Below are 17,969 nucleotides of genomic sequence, written 5' to 3'. Positions count from 1 at the left end.
GTTCTCAGTTTTTGAATTTCCTTTGCATTTAGTCCATATTTCATAGTCATATGTCAATATAGGAAGAATACATTGGTTGAAAAACTTTTCTCTTCAAGTATAATGGTAGTTGGCTTTTGAATATTGACTATAACTTTTCGAATGCATTTCACCCAAACATCGCACGTCTTTTAATTTCATTCCTGATATCTGTTGTCCTAAGTATATGTAATGAGCTAATTGTTTAATTTCATCATTATTGGTTATTATTATTTCTGGTTGGACATAGCTATTTAACATAACTTGGGTCTTCCTTAGGTTTATTTTTAGATCAGCTGTTTTGCTAGCTAGCAATTTGGAGTTCGTCGATAAGAGTGTAATTCATGCACAGTTAAATTTAAAATAACTGTTTCTGCCAAGCATAAATGGCTTAAATATCTTCCATTTATCTTCAGACTTTTTCTTCCCAATCAACAAGTTTGAATATTTCTTCTAGGCATGTTGTGAATAATTTTGGAGATATTGTGTCACCTTGTCTTATATCTCTATTTCCACAGTAGAGATGTTTCCATTGAAATGAATTTCTGTGTTGCTCCATTTGTCCTAACCATTTGTTAGGACAAATGGTTCCTCCATTTGTTTTATAATGCCTTAAGTATTGCACAAGTTTTTTCTGAATCAAAGGCTTTCTCATAATCAATAAAACCAAGACATGATGGTAATTGATATTCATTACATCATTTGATATGTTGCACAACATGAATACGATGCATTGTACTAAAGCCACTTCAAAACCCTGCCTGTTCTTTTGGTTGTGCTAAGTCGAGATACACAAAACCTATGAGCCAAGACTTTTTTGTAAAAAACACTTCGTAAACCATCGATAGTAGATTGATGAGTTGGTAGCTCGTCAAGTCTTCTACTTCACCCTTTTTATATATCAAAATTAGAGTAGTCTTCTTCCATGTTCTTGGTACATCATTTTTCTTCAGACATAGGGTAAATATTTTTGGCAAGATTTCCAAGTATTTACAAGATTTTGTAGATCATTTTCCCACCTGCTTTTAGAAGTTCAACTATAACTCTGTCCTCACCTGCAGCGTTTCTGTTTTGCAAGCTTTGGATGCTCAACATAGCTTGTTCTGGTAGAATCTGTGACACTTCAGTTATTTCTTAGTTATCATCTCCTTCTTTATTTGATTCGTCATCCTGATATAATACTGAGTAAAATTCTACAATTCTTTTTGCTATAGCACAAGGTTGTCCAAAGCACTGCCTGCAGGCCAATTCTAGCACTAATCGATAATCTTTATGTTGGTAATTTTATTTGGTGTTTTTACATCACTATATACCCACGTGTTTTTCAAATATTACATGTGTCAAAGAAGCATTCTTATACTGTTTTCTTCCAACACTCATGCTCAGGGCACTCATGAGGAACATGAGCACATGATTAGTGTTGTTTGTTTGTTCAGCTATCGATGTTGTGTCGCTGCTGCTCACCAAATTACTAGATACGCATTGTGATGCGGCCCTCAATTAAAATTTTTTTTTTTTTGTAATGCAGCCCTCAGATTACCTGAGGTTGGACAGCCCTGCTATAGCATATCTATCTCTGGTTATAGTTCTGTCTCGTAGTTTGACTGCAACCATCTGTTTATTGTTGTTTGGCTTTTTTGAGACTATGGTTATCTTCAATTGTTTGTTGTATGAATTTACAATTGAATTTTCTTATTTCTTCTGTGATACATTATTTTGCACAATTCAGTGTATTCAGTTTTTATTCTGTAGGTTATTTGCATGTTTCATTTCTCTTCATTTCTTTGTAAGCTGTTTTATTTTTCACAAATTTTTTCTTGTTTCTGGTACCAGCTATTTCAAGTGAGTATTGTAACAAGTTTGGGATAATATATATGATTTATTTTATGATGTATGTCTTTAAGGAATCTAGTTCATTTTGTTTTGAAACTAGTGCATACTTTCATCATTATTTTCATCCTAAACAACATAGGGATGTTGTCTGACTTGACTCAGTATCCTATCGTAGACAACATTAAACAAAAAAAAATTATCAGCAGCAAATGTACTATCACTATCAAAAAGAATAATGATAATACACAATAGATGGATGGATTGGCTGCATAAATCATATTTCTCTTTCATTGGCAATAAAATTTTGTTATACCATCAGATTCATATAATTGTATTCATTTGTATGAAAATAAAATGAAAATTAATCAAATTTTGCCTCTTTTTCTGGAACATCAACCAGTTTTGTTTGAGTCTTAAAATAGGAACTGGGTATGAATAATTATTGAATAACATTGTAGTTATTTCAGTCAAGTAATTTATACTTATAATTTAGATATAAATGAAGTTTATCAATAAGTTTTAAAAAATGTTGATTTAGTACCATATTTTTTTTCGTTGATGTATAATTTATTTATTTATTTATTTATTTATATATTTTTTTATATACATATATATTTTTTTATTTTTTATTTATTTTTCCACCAGAGGTCAGGCCAACAATTGTTGTAGCATTTGGTCATTGTCTTTAACAAACCAGTTTGATTGTAGTGTAGCTTGTTTTCTATGTATAGTTGTATGCTCCAGAAGATGACCTTGACATAAAGGTCGAAACGTCGAATGTAGATTTTAGTTATATTAAACTAAAGTTTTTATTCAAACATGGTAGTTGTCTCCATAATTTTCAAAAATGCATTAGTAGCATATTTCTTTGATGAAAAAACTGTCATTTGTCACGTTGAAAATAAGTATAGAATAAAGATGGATTCGGGAAACTGTTCAGGTACAGAGTAAAACAGTGCCTTTCCAATGATTTTACTTATGCAGGTTCATCAGTTTTGCTTATGCTAGTTTTAGTGATTTTTCTGCTTACTATGACCACCTGATATCATAGATTTAAAAATTCTTTATAGTTTGCCACATTTTATATAAATTAAAACCTACTAGTAAAAAATGACATTTTCATCTTGGCATTGCCAAGATGAAAATTGTTACCTGGGATCTTAAGCATATACATTATTTATCCTGTAAATTAAGGGTGATTTTGTTTATTTTTTTCATATAAGTTCATGCTTGCTTTATTATTATTATTATTGTTATTATTATTCAGGCGTCCATGGAATCAAAAGACTCATCACGGGAGGTCCTGCTTAGGAAACACAAAGTCTATCAAGACTCATCATGGGAGGTCCCTCCTAGGAAACACACAGTCTATCATACCACTCCTTAAAATCATTGACCATTCTCACTCTCACCACTCTATCAGGATAAATTTCAGATTTTGAGAATGAGTCAAAAGTAACCTTTCCCCAAGTGAGGCTCAAACTCACAACCTCGGCATAACTCGATGATACTACCTTATAAGTACCACATGCTAACCAATTGCGCCACTGGGGAACTAAATAATATAAATTATTATTATGTAACACCTCCAGGGAAACCAAGACTCATCAAGGGAGGGCACCTACTCTAAAACTCTGTTTTCCACCACTCCACTAATCGCAACTACCTTCATCACCTACACCAACGGCATCTAACGCCAACCACCACCACCACTATTTTCTCAGATAATCACAAACATCCATGCCCACGTTGGGATTCACGCCCACATATAGCATATGTGGTTAGCATATCTGTGAAGCAGATATGCTAACCACATATTGGCCAACCAGTCCAAATTCTATTTGGACTGGTTGGCCCAAATTATTATTCAAGTAAACATTAAAAGCAAGCATTAAAGTAAGTTCCCCCCCCCCCCACCACCACCACCCTGCTGACATCTTCCTTATACAGTTTCCAGGGATGATTTCTTGTTTTATCTTCGTCTCCCTCCATTCTATGAAAAATCTCTTTCACATTAATCTGATAAAAAAAACCTTATCAATTTAAATGTCTCAGTCATATCCCCCTCCCCCCATCCCTCCTATTCACAAGACTCTGCAAATGGTATTTTCCCATCTGTCTTCATACCCCACATTCCACAGACTGGAAACCATCACTTTGGTCAGTCTTCTCTAGGCATTTTAATATTATTATTACTATTATTGTAAGGGCACCTCCATGGAATCCGAAGACTCATCACGCAGACCCAAACTATCCACACAATCTATTATACCTCTCCTTGAACCCATTAACAGATAAAGCACTCACAACTGACTCTGGTAACCCATTCCACTCATTCACAACTCTCCAGGCAAAAAAATCCAGTCCTGACACTCCTATTAACCACACCTTTATTCAACTTCTAGGGATGAACCCTTGTTCTGGCCCCTCCAACTAAGTGCTGAAACATTTCCCCTGCATCAATCCTATAAAAAGCCCTTCAAGTAGCTTAAATGTTTCTATCATATTCCTTCTTTTTTCTCCTATCAACCAACTCTGCCATCCATGCACCCTCAGTCTATCTTCATAGGAAATATTTCACAGACAGCTCACCATCTTGGTCACTCCCCTCTGAATCTTCTCCACCACTTCCTCATCCCCAAGAAACCCAGGAGACCAGACTTGAGCATAGTAATCCATATGTGGATGTATCAAGGCCTTATAAAGAGGAATAACAACTTCCTTATCTCTACTTGTTAATATGTTCTTCAATAGCCAAGTAATCTTATGGGCTACCATAGCAATATGTCCTCTAAACTTAACTCTCTGTCTACTACCATCCCTAAATCTCTAGCTTTATCTATTTCTTGGAGTGCAATGCCATCAATGTGATCATTTATTTATCCCAAAATACATAACTTTACATTTCTCCACATTAAACTGATACCCATTATCTTTTGCCCATACTGACAGCCTATTTAAATTGTGCTGCAAGCTCTCCACATCACCTTGATTAACTATTACTCTACCTAATTTTGCATCACCAGCAAACAACTGAATATTTCCTTTCAGGTTTTTTCCTATATCATTTATGTACAAATTAAACAGCAATGGTCCCAGCACTGAATCTTGCCGCACACCACTAGTCACTGTTTACATCTCGATTCTGCCCCTCTACCACACATGAGGGTGATCCGAAAAGCTCTTTGCCTAACAATGAAAAAACGAATTTATAATTTCAAGATTATTTTTATTTTTCAACATAATCTCCCTTAAGACTAATACATTTATTCCAGTGATGTTCCAGCACTAATTATCCCATCCCGCTAGTGGTTCTCAGTAAGATCTGCAAAATACTCCTCTACAGCTGCAATCACCTCTTGATTCAAAGAAAAATGTTGACCAGCGAGGAAGAGTTTTAGTTTTGGGAAGAGATAGAAGTCAGAGGGAGCCAAATCTGGGGAACAGGGTGGATGTTCCAACAATTCATAGTGCAGATCCCTTAATTTTCCCATTGCCAAAACATCTTTGTAGACAGGTGAATATTTTGCAAACCGGGTCTTTTCTCACAAATTTTTTCGTCTAGTCTGGTTAAAAGATCGGAAAAATATTCCCTGGTTATCTTTTCACCCTTTTCAAGATAATTAATAAACAAAATGCCTTTAGCATCACAAAACACCGATGCCATGACCTTTCCTGCTGATAGAACCGACTTTGTCTTCTTTGGTGCTGAACAACCGACTTCTGTCCACTGTTTTGACTGCTGTTTGGATTCTGGTGTGTAATGGTGAATCCAAGTCTCATCAATAGTAATAAATCAATGCAGAAATTCAGTTTTATTCTTGTTGAAATGCTTCAAGTGCTGTTCAGAGATTTTCATGCGAGTGTGTTTTTGATCTGCTGTGAGTAAGCGTGGCACCCATCTTGCACAAAGCTTTTTCATTTGCAATTCTTCATGCAAAATATATCCTTTTGAAATGCCTATAGTCTCAGCAATGTCACGCGCTTTGACTCACTGGTCATCCAATACCATATTGTGCACTTGATCAATGGTTTCTGGTGTTGTTACACTTTTTGGACATCCGTCACATGGATCATCTTCAAGGCTGGTACGCCCACGTTTAAACTTGGCAGCCCATTTCTTAATTGTTGAAAATGAAAGAGAAGAGTGCCCATAAACTTTTATGTACTTAGAATGAATTTCTTTTGGCGTTAACCCTTCTTTTACAAAGAATTTTATAACCGCACGATACTCAATTTTATCCATTTCAAGGGATACAGACAACACTTTTGCTTCAGAAGCTATATAAAACAAACTACTTGATAGAATGACTTGCAATTTCACATGGATGCTTATGACAGATGTACCAACTTAGAAAAAAAAATCTTGCCGATAGTGTTGCCATCTATGGTCGAGGTCGAGAACTTTTCAGACCATCCTCGTATACCATATATTTCCAGCAGCCGCCCTCTTATTCACTTAACGAGTATCATATCCATTCTCATTTGTTCTAATTTGCATAACAGAGTTCCATGTGGTATTCTCTCAGATGCCTTTGTAAAATCCAGCAGCATCATCATGTAGTCATTTCTTTTATCCAACTCTGCTGTTACTCTTTTACATAAATTACTAAGTAGTGCCTTAGTCAGTCATGCCTTAGTAATTTACTAAAGCATGACCAACCCTTCACAAAGCCATGTTGCCCCTTATACGGTATCATACTTTTATTTGCCCATTCTTGAATTCTCTTTTTAAGCAATTTTTCCAGTATTTTTACCACTACTCATAAGATACTGATTTTTCTATAATTTGCTACTGTAGTCTTAAAACCTCCCTTATGCAAGGGAATTATTTTGTCCTCTTTCCACTCCCTTGGAACTCTACCAGAGCTGAGACTTAAAGAGCCTGGTCTGAGGCATTGCCAGTACCTTTGCACATTCTCGCAAAACCGAAGCTGATATCCCATCTAATCCCACAGCTGTATTTACATTAAGATTCTGCAATAATATATATATATATATATATATATATATATATATAGTATTTAACACTAAATATGAGGATAATTTTCTTAAATGGTAGGCAATATCAAGGAAAGTGATGTGAACAAATATCAAAATGTGGAGTTGGACAATGAGACTTATTTGTGCCTATGGTCTCACATAAGATTCTATTAAAAGAAGTGGAGTAATTTTTGAGTCAGTAGAGAAGGTGGCTGACACAAAGAAAAAGGAAAAGTTAGTGTCCTTGTTGAAGATCTAAACAGCAGAGTATGAAATGAATACCAAACATGAGAAAAGTATAAAGCTAATAATAATGGCAAGTATCTACTGCATTTCTGTTCAGGATATGAACTGATGGTTACTAATACCTTGTTCCATGACAAGAAAACACAAGAAATAAGAAAAGTCTCATTGACTATGTTATTGTTGGTATCAATATCTTTACACTGGTTTCAGGACACCATTTTAGTTTTGAGCAATATAAAATTGAATATCATATTGACAAGAAAAGTGTGTAATGAAGTTTTAAAAAGAATCAAAGGTGAGCATGGTTCAGAGGTGAACTGTATACTGAAATATACAAATATTTAAGAAAAAAGGAGAATTTGAAAACAAAAATGAAACTCACTGACATACTCTGAAGAAAACACTGATTGATTCAGCCAGGAAAGTATGTCATGTTTGCAAAGATAAAAAAAAAGCAGAATTCCCAAGATGTTAAAGAGGCAAAGAAGAAAGCATAAGTGTAAAGAAAGCAATGCCATGTTTAAAACAACTAAAGAAAAATCATGGGGAAAGTTTAGTAAGAAAATAGAAGAGAAATATCAGGAAAGGGACTGAATGTATAAAGGTGGCAATATGGAGCAAAGAGTACTGTAAAAGGAATTAGAGTTGATGAAGGTGACATGAAAACTGAAGATAAAGATATTCAGGATGTCTGGAGTAATTGCTTTGAAAGATTGCTAAATGAAACAAGAAATGATAAAAACAAACGTTCAAGTGGAAAGCAATCTGGAGTATATATCAATCCTAGAAGTAGAAAAAGTTCGTGTGGTTAGCCAAGTGGTTACGTGCTCCGCAACCATATGCCTGGGAAAGGAGTGCCCTGCATTCGATTCTCGTTGCTGATGTGAGAAGCTAAGGATCTTTCTCAGACATAGCCAAGTTAGCCGGTCTTGGGCATGGACTGCAGGGTTTTTCTCCCCAATTTATCTGTGGTTTTACCTCCTGCAAAGCAGGCAAACTGGTCTTAAAATAACCATATGCCTGGGAAAGGAGTGCCCTGCATTCGATTCTCGTTGCTGATGTGAGAAGCTAAGGATCTTTCTCAGACATAGCCAAGTTAGCCGGTCTTGGGCATGGACTGCAGGGTTTTTCTCCCCAATTTATCTGGGGTTTTACCACCTGCAAAGCAGGCAAACTGGTCTTAAAATAACAATGCTTCAAAGACAATTACACATGGTTAAGTGTGGAAGTAACGACCCCACATTTTTGCCATGTTTGAAGCAATCTTCAAACATGGCAAATGTAACCCAGGCCCTTAAATTTGACTTCCAAATAACGTGAAGAGCTGCCTTAATAATGTGCCGAATTGTGGGTTTGTTTACATGCGTGAAAGAAACTAGTTTCCGAATTATTAATTTCATTATTTAATTATTAATTATTCTTATGGGATCCTTGGTAGTCCGTTCGTAAGTACAGAAAGTCGGGTCGTCCATAACCCGGGAACTGCCTGTACTTCATTTTAGTGTAATTGTAGAATAATAAGTACAGTGAGTATTTTCAAAATTCATTTCCAGATTATGAATTTTTAGAAATTTCTGTTATTAGTAGCTTGACAAAAGAAATGTTATAACTGTTTATCTAGATGTATCATATCTTTTTAACTATGCGTGTGTAATTTTTTTTGTTATTCATTTCATGTGTGACATAACCTTGGGGCAGTGTGTAAGGCATGTTATCATCTTATAAATTTAATTAATTGATAGATGAGAATCAAGTTTATTTTCCTATCATATATATTAAATATTTCATTATATTTTTAGTGTCACCTTTGGGTAAGTGTCAAGAACATTTAAACATGCAGAAACCAAGAGCTTGTTCTGTGCCAAATTTCAAGCCACTGCAAGGTTAGTTGAATTAATCTCACAATAGATAAATTAAAGATTTTAGTTGATTCTTTGTTGCACACAGGCATCTAATTTTAATTATACATGCATGTGTACATAAGGTAAAATCAAGATATGTGAAAATTATGTTGAGCAGCAGAAATATTCAAAACTTAATAGTATACTGTTTAGATCCATCTTATTTCTTACATTTATACTGAGTTAAATTAAAATTAAATTAAATTAAAAACGAGTCCGAGGATGTCCTAAAAGAAGGAGGAGTGATGAATTATCAAATTTTGTTGGGGAAAAACTGGTCATCCATTGCCAACAGGGTTTTTTTTGCCAGTTTACCTGGGGTTCTTCATCCTGCAAGCAGGCAAACCGGCCCCGTGAACACATAGGGATACAGCCAAGAATACTTCGAGGCACAGGAGTGACCATTCTATCCTCGTATTTTGGTTACGAAATCCAAGCATGCTTGGAAGGTTGTGGGCCTTGAAGGCCTGTTAAAGCCAGGAACAGAAAGGTGAAAAGAACTAGAGGAGGCCTTCGTCCAGCAGGGGACAGAAAATGGCTGAAAAGAAGAAATTAAAATTACTGCCATCCTTCATTTTGTGTATTTGAATAGAGTCATCAAAATATATTATTGTGCTTTGATATGTTCCTACAAAGAGAAGCTGAACATCCAATCTTTGAACTTATTATTACACTTGAAAGATTGCATAGAAGGAGCTTTAAAATGCTGCATGTTATCCCACTTTACTATTATGATTTGGAATTTTTAGTTCAAGATTTATTTTAGGAAATCATCAGAATAGATAATGCAGAATTCCCATTATATTTTACAATATTGTTCTTGATAATGCTGCAAAATCTCTGCATATCATTTCCACTATGAAATATATGTCAATACAACAAATTAAATTATTTCAATGCTATAAATACCTTTAGCAAGCTTCCTATTTAATGGAACATCCTACATAGACTACCTTTTTAGCATCCATTTAATCCATGATTATGATATATGATGCACTGGATTTAAGATTTAATTAAAAATTAAATGACATTACTGTTATCATTGTCAAATTCATGGTATACCTTCAGGAAGTGTATATGATAGTTACTACAAGAAAATGTTATATCATTACTAATATCCTATTGACAATTTTCCTATCAGAAGTTATCAGAGCTCATATTTTGATCTTCTAAGGAACCTCTTATTGTATCAATCTACCTAAACTAGATCTTCTTCTGAGTCTTTTTTCCTACCATCCTAGCAAAAATTACATTTTGCTAACCTTGCCTCTCCCATTCTGTTTAAGTAACCATACCACCCAAGATTATCTCTGCTAACATATTCCTAAATGCTAACAGTGTTGAGTACTTCCCTAATATCCTCATTTTTAATGTGATTCTGCCATTGATTTTGATGAAGTGTTTTATTTCTAACCAGCCTCCCAGATCCATAAGTTAAAATTAACTGGTAATTAGTTTACGGAATTAATAACGCATATAAAGTATATTAATTAAAGGTAACTTTAATGAATAACTTCTATATTTCGGCAATGTCACGTTATGTGGATGATGTGTTTGCTATTTGGCCACATGGCTCAGACACACTCCACTCCTTCCTAGCACACTTAAACAACCAACACCCCAGAGTCCAGTTCACCTTAGAAAAAGAGGAAAACAACACCCTCCCCTTCCTAGACACTTTAATCACCCGCCAGCTTGATGGATCTTTGGTTTTCTCTGTTTACAGAAAACCCACCCACACTGGCAGATACATTCACCAGCAATCCCACCATCCCCCCTCACAACAATATGGGGTGATAAAAACACTATATAACAGGGCAAAATTAATCTGCTCAGATGGACAAGGCCCTGACTATTGAACTAAACCACATCCTCAACACTTTCTTAGCCAATGGCTATAACCCCAAAAAAATCCAAAAAATACTAAAACCTGTAACCCCCCCCCTCCACAATAAAGATTACACCAAGTCTATCACCATCCCCTACATCCAGGGCACCTCTGAGAAAATAACCAATATCCTCAAAAAATATGACCTTACTTCCTGTTAAAGACCATATAAAAAGTTGGCATCCCTTATCCGCTCTACCAAAGACCAACCACTTCCCCTAGACCTACCTGGTGTATACCAGGTCCCTTGCAGCTGCAAATTGCCCTACTTTGGCCAAACAGGCAGAACAACAAATATCAGGATTTCAGAACACCAAGACTACATCCGGTTTCACCAGTACAGCCGCTCTGGGCTGGCAGACCATGCCTTGGATACCCACCATAAAATTCGTTGGAAGAAAACAAAAATAATTCATCGCAGCAAGTTTAAATACGAAAGATTATTCAAAGAATCTTCAGCAGCTCTAAAAAACGTTCCTAACCTCAACAAATTTGGGTGCATGAAACTGCCCCAAATTTGGGAGACTTTCATTAGCCCAACTGCCAAGACTACCAAATTAGCCCGCAAGAGGGCACCATTAGGACTTTAGGAACAATATTAGTTTCTTGCTTTCTTCCTCATTTGCTTTGTGTTAGTTCCTGAGTGCACATACCATATCTTTATGTTCCTGAGGATGGCAATGTGACATTGCCGAAATATAGAAGTTATTCATTAAAGTTACCTTTAATTAATATACTTTATATGCGTTGTTAATTCCGTAAACTAATTACCAGTTATGTCTAACCAACGTATAAGTCTTACTACCAGAATAAGTTAAAATTGATTTGAATACTGCTTTGTATATACTGCCAGTTTAGTGTTTTAATTAATTTATTTATTATTCACTATAAATTTATTGCACTGGTTCCCTACCATACCAGCTTAGCTAATTCTGTCTATTTCAATGTTTAATTTGTCATCTTCAGTAAAAATTGTTCCTAAATACAGAAATGTTTTATTTGTTTTATAGGTTCTCCATTCAGGATGCAGTTTAGGTTTTCAATGTTTCTACCTATTTTCATTGTCTTTGATCAGCTTTTATTTCTAATCCAAATTAGAATTTGGATCCACAGATTAAAATTAGTTTGAATACCTTCTTGTACACTGCTAGCTTAGTGTTTTGGCTAATTTTTGTCTTATTTTATATAAATATCTTCATCTGACATCCCACCATGTTAACTTTGCTAATTCTGTTTTCTTTTCATAATCAATTTATCATTCTCCAATAAAAATTGTCTCTGAATAGCTGAAATGTTTTGTGTGTGTTCTGTAAGTATTCCACTGAGAATGCGATTGATGATTTCCATGTTCCTGCTTATTTTCATAGTTTCATCTTTTCATTGCTCCCCCCCCCACCCTCAGAGTTTTTCTCTAACTCATGTTTGTGGTGTGCAATTTTTGATCATCTGTTTTATTTCTATCCAACTCTCACATCCATGGGTTAAAATTTGTTTGAACGCTTCTTCTGTCCTGTTCCATATAAATTTATCCAGATATTTACTATCTGGATAAATTTATCACTCTTACTATCACACCAGCTTTGTTCATTCTGTTATCTCTTTCCATATCTAATTTGCCATCTTCACTAAATATTATTCCCAAATAGTCAAAATGAATGTTTTGGTTGATTCATTTGATGTGTTCCATGTTCCTGCTTGCTTCCATGGTTTCATCCTTTCATTGCAGATTTTCATAGCAAATTTGGTGGGACAATCAGTTTAGTTAGTTGAGATTTGCACTAGATTTATTTAGGAGTATAATGACATCATCTGATAAAGTAAAGAACCAAGACTCTTGTTTTACTATTTATCTCTTCTGCCATTCTTTATATATACAATTAACTTCAGTTTTGAAAGATTACTTCAGTGTGTCAAAAAACAGCAAAACAATTAATGCTGTGAAATTCAAACTTGAAAAATTGAAATAAAAATGCCCTGCATTCCTTTTCTACTGATCACATCAATCAGATTTCAGTTAAATCTTTCTCCTTACAGCATATCAAGTTCACTGTTGCAACCCACTATGGAATTTTATTATTATCCACTAGCAAGGTGGAACCAGCAAAATTTAATAATTTCATTTATTTGAATTTATGTAAATGCTTTGTGCATAAATTATTTCTTTATGTTAAATTGATGGTGACCATAATATTAATATAATATTACCTTATTTTCAAAATAAATTAATACAAAAATTAATACAGCTCATCAGGTTAATTCAAATTTGGTTGCTGAATATGGTGTAAAAGCTGTTTAATTTCATCTGGTAGATTTTTGTACATTTTTTGTATGTTTGGAAGCAGTAATAGATTTTAAAATTTAGGGTCATTAAAATAAATGAATACTCTTATCGTTTTTATTTATTACAGATTCACCTCGAGTAATAATAGATTCTCATACTTTTACTTATCCAAAGAAGAAGAAAAGTTCTGCAGATAGTGGTTGTAGATACCCTTCAGCAAGGCCTGTCGATGATGCAAAAGAACATTGTATGAACAATGATTCAGCATCAGTTGTTCTCCCTGCCAGTCAACCACTACATATAATTGATGTTTATGAAATAGCTAGATTACAGGAAGAAAGTAAGTTTCCGCCTGACATCTTTATTTTTAAATTACGTATATCATTATAAACTCTTATTGTGATTAGACATATCTTTATCAAATGAATGACTCTTCAGTTTTACAGTTTTCAAGGCAGTTTCCAATTTTTAGAATTTTAAAAAAAGAAACATTAAAATCTAAAAATTGGAAATTGCATACTCTGTAAACAAAAGTCATTTTCCATCCAAATATGTATGAAAATGTTTGTACCAGGTTTTTAATGTTTATATAAACTTTTTAAACTTCATTAATTAAAATGAAGTTTAAAAGCAAAAAATTATTATTAAAAGTGCTGCAAGATATATACAAATTTCCAGCAAGAGCAGGCTAAATGTTTGCCTGCAGAATGTTGTGTCTACTGCAGTCTGTCTAAAGTGAAACGGTGAACAGTTTTTATGTGCAGAAACGAATTTTCGTACAAAACATTTGTTGCTAGTTATGTTTATGCATCTCAGTAGGCTACTGACAGTAGTGCAGTGTGGACTATTATTTCGTCTCTCTGTGTCGTGTTGTGTAATAATTTCTTGTGGGTATAAAATAGAAATAAAATCAAAAATTTTAAAAAAAGTTATCCGGTGCACAAAATCGTTAGCTTCATGCTGCGAAAGAAGCAGATATTAAGAAACAAATTGCGGCTCTTAATAAATTTGTTAAAATATTAAAATATTCTGATGCAAATTGTAACCAACTCGATACATCAGATATTAGAGTTGAAGAACAGTGCACATCATCCAGTTTGCATGAAAGTACTATTGCAACTATTGAACAAGATAACAAGACACATCATTTAAGTGAAAAACAGTTAGGAGAAGATTTAGTTGTAGTTGACCACAAAACTAACACATTGTCAGTCTCTGTAAATTTAGAAGATCCAGGTGAATGGGGAAATATTGATGAAAAATTATGAGTTGTTTTAATTGAAATGGGGCCTGTTTAAAAGAAAAATATAATATATCCCAGAGATATGTATAGTCGTAAATTCGGCGACACGTATTATAATAGAAAAATGGAAAACGGAGAGCTCGTGCCAAGAACATGGCTCATTTATTTCGAAACTTTAAATTCTGTTTTTTGCTATTGTTGAACTTTTTGCACCTACTGAATCAAGTAGTCTTGTAGAAGGTTATAATGATTGGAGAAATGTAAGTACAACTTTGCATAGACATGAGACTAGTTTAACTCACATGAAAAATTTCTTAAAATGAAGGAACTTGATAAAAATTTAAAAACAAAACTACTATTGATTGCCAGACTCAAAGCATGTATGAAATGGAAAAGAAACATTGGACGAGTGTTTTAGAATGCTTGATTGAAATTATAAAATTCCTTGGTAGCCAAAATTTAGCTTTTCACGGATCATCTGATAAATTATATGAAAGGTATAACGGCAATTTTTTAAAATTAGTCGAACTGTTTACAAAGTTTGATCCCATTATGGAAAATCATGTTGAAAGGGCCCCTACAATGAAACAATAGAATACACTATTTCAGTAAAGACAGTCAAAATGAAATATTGGAAACTTTAAGTAACGCAATCAGGGATACAATTTTATTATCAATTCGAAAATCTAAATATTATACCATAAATTTAGACTGCACACCTGATGCAAGTAAAACAGAACAAATGACCGTTATTATTTGCTTTGTTTCCTGTGACAATGGAATTGTCAAGATTAGGAAAACTTTTTAGGTTTTGCAGATATATCAGATTCCACAGGACGTGGTTTATGTGCAACAATAATGGAACAACTGGAAAAATGGAACATTCCCATTGAAGACATGCAAGGTCAAGGGTATGACAATGGGGCAAATATGAAAGGGAAAAAATATGGGCTCCAAAATTTCCTTTTGAACAAAAATCCTCGAGCTTTTTACGAGCTGCGTGCTGCTCATACTCTAAATTTAATCATTAACGATGCAGATACAATTAGTTTCTTTGCAATTATTCAAGAAATATACAATTTCTTTTAATTCTCTTACAAACATTGGGCAATCCTTTTAAAGTTCGTAAAAAATTTAACATTGAAACAGCCATCAGAAACATGATGGGAAAGCAAAATTAAATGCAATCTGCCCTCTACGATATCAGTTAGGAGAAATTTACGATGCATTTCTTGAAATTTTAAATAATGAAAGTTTTAATAAAGAAACTCAGCATGAAGCACAAACATTATGTGCTAAAATAAAGGACTACAAATTTATTTGCTCTCTTATAACTTGGCATAATTTACTTAACAGAATGAACCCTATGAGCTTACAACTCACAGGGTTTAAACCTTGTAAGAATATTTAAAATATTCTTACAAGAGTATCGATCAGATACAAATTTTAAAGAAGTTCTAAAAACAGCAAAATAGCTGAGTGAAGAGGTGGATTGAAAACAAGAATTTAAAACTGGTACGGAAGTTCGCAACGAAAGAAGACACGACAATTTGACTACGAGCATCATGACGAAACGCCACAATCGCCAGAAGATAAATTTAGAGTGAATGTGTTTTATACACTTCTAGACGTTGCAATGTATTCATTAATAGAATGTTTTGAACAACTAAAAACATATTATGATAATTTCAATTTCTTGTATAGATTACTACAAATTAATAATGAAGATTTACCAAAAAATTGTGACGATTTAGAGATTCTCTTGAAGGACGGTGACAGTAAAGACATAAATGCAATAGAACTATATGACGAGTTATGTGCTTTTCGGAAGATATTTTTCCGAAGGATAATTTAAATATTCAAAACCTTTTCGATATTCTTAATTTTATTGTGTCCAATAATTTATCTTTCCCTAACTTTTCAATTGCTTTAAGAATACTATTAACCTCACCTATTAGTGTAGCGAGCGGTGAACGTTCCTTTTCCAAGTTGAAATTGATTAAAACCTACGTAAGAACAAGTATGTCACAAAAAAGGCTTGTTAGTTTGGCGTTAATAGCTATTGAAAATGATATATGTGCGGAATTAAACGTTAAAACCATTATTTCTAATTTTGTGAATATGAAATTCAAAACCCTAAAATTTTAATGAAAAAATTTTCGAGTATATTTATGTAATTTAATTTATTTTCTGTTATTCTGTAAAGATGTTATTTTTTGAATACTTATATTAAATGTTCTAATTATTTCTGAATTCTTTTCTTATTTTCTCATTTATCTTGAGTTTCTTTTATTTTCCTAAAAGATAGTTAAACTTATAAAAATTATTAAAAAAATTTTACAAGTTACTAAGAATTTAGGTTACTAAATTGTAAAATGCAAGAATTTTTTAAACTTCAGTTCAAATATATTTTAACTTTAATTAAAATTCATTTTAATTTTTGTTAACGATTCGGGTCGGTGAGAAGGCTATAATCCCTGTATCATTATATTCAACGATATCAAAATTTGCTTCAACTTTTGAGAATTTTTTGAATATTCGGATTTTTAACGATTATCCTGCCTAGTCAACACCCCTGGTTCGTTACATTTAGCGAACCCACGTGTGGCTGTTCTGTCAAAATTTATTTAAGAAATTTCAAATAATTAAAATTTTTATTATCATAAAAGAACCACACACGCCCGAATCATTACAGGGACGCTTAGATAGAAATTGCATCTATCAGAAACAATCCATCAGACTTTGCTTTGAGCTCATTCACAGTCATGGCAACCACAGCAGACTCTGGCAACCTATTCCACTCATTCATCACTCTCTCCAAACAAAAAACTTGGTTCTAACACCCTTGCTAACTACACTCTTGCTCAGTTTCTAAGAATGGCTCCTAGTTCTCCCACCACTACCACCAGACCTGTTCTGAAAAATTTTCCTCGTGAGTCAATTGTTGTAAAAACCCTTCAGTAATTTGTATATCTCAATCATATCATATCACCCCTTTTCCACCTGTCAATTAGTTTCTTTAACCCACCAATCTTCAACCTATTCTCATAAAGTTCATTCCATAGACCTATTATTATCTTGGTCACTCGCCTCCAGATCCTCATCACCAAGAAACCCTGTCGCCCAGATCTTCATGCAGTAATCAAAATGGGATCTTATCAAGGCTCAATAAAGAGGAACACTACCTGCTTGTCAAAGTATTCTTTAGTAACCAGGTAATCGGATGAGCTGCTTTAGCCACTTTTGCTGTGTGTCCCCTAAACTTTAACTCCCTAACACTCCCAACACTCTGGCTTCGTCAATTTACAGGAGCACAGTTCCACCAATGTGGTATACAGCTGGTAATCTTTTCACCCCAAAATGCATAACCTTACACTTTGCCACATTAAACTAATATCTTCTCCTTTATCCAGTCTGCCAATCTATCCAAGTCATCCTGCAAAATTTTGACATCATCTGTATTAACTATTGCTCTACCCAACTTTGCATCATTGGCAAATAACTGAATAGTTCCTCTCAGATCCTTTCCTATATTGTTAATGTACAAATTTAACAGTAGGGGACCTAGAACTGAAC

The 17,969-nt window shown here is 33.9% G+C and overlaps 1 protein-coding gene across 1 annotated transcript in view; it reads left to right on the top strand.

The window, feature by feature from the left end:
• The window catches only part of LOC150100232 (uncharacterized), a 160,907-nt gene that overhangs the window by 39,187 nt on the left and 103,751 nt on the right, over window positions 1-17,969 (top strand). Inside the window, exons 3-4 of the mRNA XM_090402885.1 lie at window positions 8,880-8,963; window positions 13,278-13,490. Of these exons, the coding sequence (XP_090259011.1) occupies window positions 8,880-8,963; window positions 13,278-13,490 (297 nt within the window). The remainder of the gene's footprint in view (window positions 1-8,879; window positions 8,964-13,277; window positions 13,491-17,969) is intronic.

The sequence above is a fragment of the Typopeltis vanoorti genome, chromosome 13 (genome assembly GCF_054136105.1).
Source record: "Typopeltis vanoorti isolate ZY-2024b chromosome 13, IOZ_Tvanoo_1.0, whole genome shotgun sequence".
Lineage (NCBI taxonomy): Eukaryota > Metazoa > Arthropoda > Arachnida > Uropygi > Thelyphonidae > Typopeltis > Typopeltis vanoorti.
Note: the sequence above shows the minus strand (reverse complement) of the source record. Positions and strands in the feature narration are given on the sequence as shown.